A 6,000-nucleotide genomic window follows, 5' to 3' on the forward strand; every position below is an offset into this window, starting at 1 on the left:
CGCAGGTGGTGCAAAGCAAAAGGACTGGCCGAAGGATCCCAGTTCAAGCCCCCGGCTCCCCACCTGCAGGAGAGTCGCTTCACAAGTGGTGAAGTAGGTCTGCAGGTGTCTTTCTCTCCCCCCTCTCTGTCTTCCCCTCCTCTCTGCATTTCTCTCTGTCCTATCCAACAGCGACATCAATAACAACATAAAACAATAAGGACAACAAAAGGGAATAAATAAATGTTTAAAAAAAAAAAAACCCCAAAAAAAAAACAGGGCTGTGGAGGACTGAGCATATGTCCACCCACAATGACTGTCCACTCTGGGCAAGGGAGATCCCCTAACCCAAGCAGTATCCTCTACCAGTTTGTCACTGACACAAAAAGAGAACAGAAAGGCTTCAGACTATGGACACTCACTTTGTTCACCCAGAAGGGCAGCACTACTAGGAGCAGGTTACAGATGACACTGATACACCCAGTACCTTGCAAACCTGTTACTGAATCAATCTCCACAACCAATGGTAGGGTCATTTGTTTCTGTTCTTGGCATTTACAAACTCCTTGACAGAAAGCTCTGTCCCAAGGAAATAAGATGTGCCACTGCCTCACCCCCAGTTGGACAATGACTCCTGAACTGATCCTGGAGTCCTTGTGTGACCACAAATAATACTTCTCAGTGGTTCCACTGTAGCTTCTGGAATCTTCACCCAGACACTATTCACTCTGGATATAAAGTATAACCACCCCTCCTCAAGCTCTCCACACAGTATCTTGCAAATAGCAGGGAAAGAGGGGCGTGTAGGGGCATCTGATGCCTGTTTTCAAAGCACTCCCCAAAAAACCCTGCTTCCTCCAACATGATCTGAAAGGCAGGAGGAACTCCATGGGGTTAGCAGAGATCCCTTAGTCTAAGTCATCATTTCAAAGTCAGGGAGACAGGCTTGTGCTAAGTCACCACTCAGGCAGTAACACTGCCCCATCCCAGAGAGAACATGCTGAGATCTCCCAACACCAAGCACGCATGACAACTAATCCTGTTCATGTTCAATGTTCTAATTTGCCTCATCCAGTACCCCCTGAACCTGGGACTCCAGCCTCTGCAGAGGGACTCAAATAAAGCTTTCCACAAGGCTTGTGCCTGCTATATCCTCTGGCTGAGCTGAATGCAACGTGGCAGTCTGTCAACACTGCTGTGCAGCGCTCACATGAACACAGCATGGGCAGCCACAACTTGAGCTGCTCTGGCTCCAGGAAGATGAGGAGTCACGGGCTGGTCAAGCAACTCGGCATCCACAGAGAACTGCAAACACACAGCTCACTTGCACACACAGCCAGCCGGGTTGGAATGTTTCCCGTTCTGTCCAAACAATCAACTAGATAGAACCTTGTCCCCCACTCTGAGGCTGGGCCATGCCACTGATCCACAGTGCCTACTCAGCACATGCTGCAAGCTACATGGCATAGCTCCTCCTGGAGGAGGAGGTGCCAGGGAGCTCCCAAGGCTGACTTCTGGAGACCACTAACCAGATTACTGACTCTAACTGCTTAGGTGCTGTGGACGACTGAGGAAGTCATGGACTCGCTGCCCTGAGAAATGCACCTTCTCAGACAATTCCATACATAATTCAAGGGGATTCTTGACAAGAAAAAGATAGCAGCAGATTCACACCTCTCTACTGACCCTTCTGTTAGAGCTCTTTCCTGAAACCTACCCTACCTTTCCCAATCATATTTTACAAGTTAAAAGCACTTTTCTATACCTGAAACTAGCTCACGACCATAAAGCAAACAACGCAAAGTCTGTTGAAGTTGGCTTGGGGGACACTGGAAAGAATTAAAACAACCCAGTCTAGATGCCATGGACTACCAAGGGTGACCACAGAAGCCAAGGGTACAGGAAGAATGTCCTTCCTTTACTTACTTACCTGGTCCCCTTTTTGTTGGGTACTGAGTAAGGACGGAGAAAATCCAGCTTGGTCTTGCTGATGACACAAAGATCAATGTTACTGCCAGAGCCCAGGTCATTGAAGATGCCAGCTGCAATGGCTTCACTCACCAGCTTCTTGGCTTCCTCTTCCTGGGGGGTGGAGGGGGTGGAAACAACATCCACAGTTGATCTAAGGGTGTGTCTGACATCCTGACACCCACATAGTGCTTTCATACCACTATGCAAAATCACCTGTGAGGGACTATTTTCAATGCCTGCTTTAGAGGTTAAGAAAAGGTCTCAAAGCATCTGAATGATTTGCTTGAAACTCTCTGGCTGGTAAGTGAAGGGACGTGACAAGGTTGCCACTGAGACTCCACCACACCCTTCCTCCCTCCCTTCCTCTCCTGATAGAGACAAGAGAAACAGAGGAGGCAGAGGGAAGGTGAGGCGGAAAGAAAAGAGAGCTATCTATGGCACTGCTCCACGCTCAAGAATCCTATGCCCTGGAAAGGGTAAGGACTGAAGCTTGAACCCAGGTCCTCACACACGGCAATGTGTGTGTTCTATCAAGTGTGTTACCACCTGGCCCCAGCCTTTCTTATAAAAATCAGGTAGTCCCGGGGGTCGGGTTATAGTACAGCGGGTTAAGCGCACATGGCGCGAAACTCAAGGACCGGAGTAAGAATCCCGGTGCGAGCCCCCAGCTCCCCACCTGCAGGGGGTCACTTCACAAACAGTGAAGCAAGTCTGCAGGTGTCTATCTCCCCCCCCCGCCATGTTCCCCTCCTTTCTCCATTTCTGTCCTACCCAACTACATCAATAACAACAACATCAATACTACTACTAATAATAACCACAACAATGATAAAAACAAGGGCAACAAAAATGGGAAAGTTAATAAAATTTAAAAAACACAAAAAAATATTTGAAAAAAAAATCAGGTAGTCCCAGATTCAAGCTGACCCTCACTGCACTGGAAGAAGCCTCAATGCTGTGGTATCTCTCCTTTTCTCTGCCTCTCTCTTCCTATCTGGGGGGAAAAAAAATCAGCCCTGAGGGGTGAAGAGAGAATATTTGTGTAAAAGGAGTAAAAATGTTTAAACTTTTAGCTTTGTGTACACAGAAGCTCTGCTGTCAGCTACTCATAAAATAGTCAAAGGCAGTGTGCACACAAACTACTAAAGAGAACTGGACACTAGGGCACACTTAGGCCTACAGTTGTAGTTTACTAGCCCCTGATCAGAAATGCCCATGGCTGGTATCTGTTTCCTAGTTGCATAAAGAATAAAGTCTATTTTTTAACACTTATTTTCCCTCTTGTTGCCCTTTTTTATTGTTGTTGTCATTTATGTCATCGTTGTTGGATAGGACAGAGAGAAACAGAGAGGAAGGGAAGACAGACACCTGCAGACCTGCTTCACCACTTGTGAAGCGACTCCCCTACAGGTGGGGAGCCAGGGCCCGAACCGGGATCCTTACGCCAGTCCTTGAGCTTTGCGCCACCTGCGCTTAACCTGCTGTGCTACCGCCCAACTCCCAAGAATAAAATCTATTAAATCACCTATAATCTTAGACCACGGAGACCAGAAACAACTGATCTTGTCAGTATGTAAGATACAGTTATTTGTAAGTAGCATTAAATGACATAAATCATGGTGAGGTCTTATAATGGTACAGTAAATCCTAACCATGGGATTTTCAAAGTAAACCAAATTTTCAAAGAACTTGGTTATAACAATAACTATTGCCTTCTTAAACTCTAAGCCAGCAGGAACCTTCCCCATTCTCTATAAAACCCGTGCCGTGTTTCTCCCAGTCCTGGGACCTCTGGGGCAGGGCTCGTTTTCCTTCACACTTCTCTTGACCCATACCATTTAATGCTGCATCTGCTGAGCTCAACCAAATCAATACCAGTAGTTGGGTGGCACACTTCCTAACGAAGCCACAGAACCTAGATACAGGGCCCATGACAGTGCACATGTACCCATAAGTTAGGGGGAAATATACACCTTAAAGTAGAAGTGTACAACAGTTTGCAGTGACTCACTAAGTGTAGCAAGTAAGTAGAACGACCTAAAAAAGACAACATAAAGTACTTAATCAAACAGTTTCTACTTAGACCTAGATACCCTCCTCACACACTTCCTATTTCACTTCCTTCAATCACTCTAAGGCTAACCTTATCAGATAAAGTAAGGACTACAAAGCTGGATAAGGGCAAGAGACAAGCATTCTTTAACGATGGCTCTCTTGGTCATTACCAGGCCACCGCATCATCTGGGGCCCTAGTCAGGAAATCCTGGGATTCCCACATAAGCATAAGTGGCCTAGACCACTAACAGAACCCTCTCTCCACCATCACTGGCCATTTCCATCAGGAGTAGCATCATGGACCCGCTTGAGGGCCTCCACAGGATATTGCCCTCAGTGTGGAACAACAATGACAGGGACTGCCTCATTCTCTGAAGGGAGGCTGGGTCAACATACTCTGGCACTCGAGGAAGACGGGTCCTGAAATGAGTGCAGCTTAGAATGTTCCTAGCTGTGACCATGGAATGCAAGCTCAGACCTACAGGGATGCAGAGGTTACACAGGCTCCTGTGCTTAATATGGGCCCCAGATCAGATCTATGGGGTTTACAGTTAATGCTATTTATATACTTTCCCCATATTTTGGAGCTACTCTCTTCCCTGATCCCACTTTCTAGTCTTATTTCCAATTCTGACATCATCTTCCCAGACAATACTCCTAGCCCACCTGCATGTTAGCTGTTGGGCTCAGGCAAAAAACAAAGTCATGGGCCCCTTGGAATATACCTAAAATAGACCTCCTAGCTTTTTTCAAAATGAAGACCCAAAATCTCATCTGCTATATTCTTACCTTTAGGTTTCAGATTATAAAACAATTTGTTCTTCTTTATATCTTAATGCTTTTCAGTGACCAAGTTGCAGGAGCTACCATGACGCCAACCTGACTTCACTGGACGGATGACCTCACCAATGTGCCCTGAAATCCCACCTCCCCAGCCCTCTGCCCCACTAGGGAAAGACAGAAACAGGCTGGGAGTATGGATTGACCTGTCAACACCCATGTTGAGCGGAGAAGCAACTACAGAAGCCAGACCTTCCACCTTCTGCATCCCATAATGATCCTGGGTCCCTGCTCCCAGAGGGATAAAGAATAGGAAAGCCTCCAATGGATGGGGTGGGATGCGGAACTCTGGTGGTGGGAATTGTGTAGAATCGTACCCCTCTTATCCAATGGACTTGTCAATCATGATTGAATCAATAATAATAATAATAATAAAAAATAATAAAGTCAACAACATGAGCAAAAACACCAACACCAAAACCACAATAGTGGTTCTGCGAAAACAGCAGAGCCAAGTGTGGAACCTCTTGCCCAAGAGAAGTGATGCATTTCATTGCTCTGAACCACTCTACTTCTACTACTCCAAAAAGAAGCAGATCTAACTTCCCAACAGCCATTGGCAAAAAGATCAATTAACCATTTCTTATCCAAGAAAGCCTATCACATGCTGGGTCCTGTGGTAGGAGGACATGAATGAGTTCCCAGAATCCCTGCCCTTACAGCCCAGTGGGGCCATCTAGCCCAAGTACCTATGATACAGTGTGATGTGAATTAGTGAATAACTGTGGGGCCAACACCTGGATCAGCAAAGTCTCAGGAAAGATGAAAGAAAAGGCCACATGCAGGCACTCAGAAAACCAGACAATAAAGTAGAAGGTAGACAGCAGAGGCAGCAGGGCAAGACCTGCAGAATATCACTTGAAAGTTCTTATGCAAGAGGACAAGAGTAAACCCATCTTCCAAAAAGGGACTCCTATCTGTGCTATAGCCCCTTTCCAATCCACCAGGGTACGAAGAGTCCATGAAACAAAATCTGAGCTCGAGCCACGGTGTAAATGAACTCTCCACCCAAAACTTTAGCCTGAGATCATCAAAGAGCAGACTTCTGCCTTCAAGCTGTGATAAGATCTGAAAGATCACTCAGGGTTCCTGCACCTCAGCCTGCCTTAAGTCAGAAGGTGGATTCCAGTGACATGAGCGCCCTCTACAGATTCA

The 6,000-nt window shown here is 46.4% G+C and overlaps 2 protein-coding genes across 2 annotated transcripts in view; one reads left to right on the forward strand and one right to left on the reverse strand.

Annotated features, from left to right (window-relative positions):
* NEK6 (NIMA related kinase 6) overlaps window positions 1-5,964 on the forward strand; it is a 105,409-nt gene extending 99,445 nt beyond the window's left edge. Inside the window, exon 11 of the mRNA XM_060200140.1 lies at window positions 4,852-5,964. Coding sequence (XP_060056123.1) covers window positions 4,852-4,854 — 3 coding nt within the window. The 3' untranslated portion in view covers window positions 4,855-5,964. The remainder of the gene's footprint in view (window positions 1-4,851) is intronic.
* PSMB7 (proteasome 20S subunit beta 7) overlaps window positions 1-6,000 on the reverse strand; it is a 64,832-nt gene that overhangs the window by 1,391 nt on the left and 57,441 nt on the right. Inside the window, exon 7 of the mRNA XM_007539973.3 lies at window positions 1,910-2,061. Coding sequence (XP_007540035.1) covers window positions 1,910-2,061 — 152 coding nt within the window. The remainder of the gene's footprint in view (window positions 1-1,909; window positions 2,062-6,000) is intronic.

This window comes from Erinaceus europaeus, chromosome 10 (assembly GCF_950295315.1).
Source record: "Erinaceus europaeus chromosome 10, mEriEur2.1, whole genome shotgun sequence".
NCBI classification, from domain to species: domain Eukaryota; kingdom Metazoa; phylum Chordata; class Mammalia; order Eulipotyphla; family Erinaceidae; genus Erinaceus; species Erinaceus europaeus.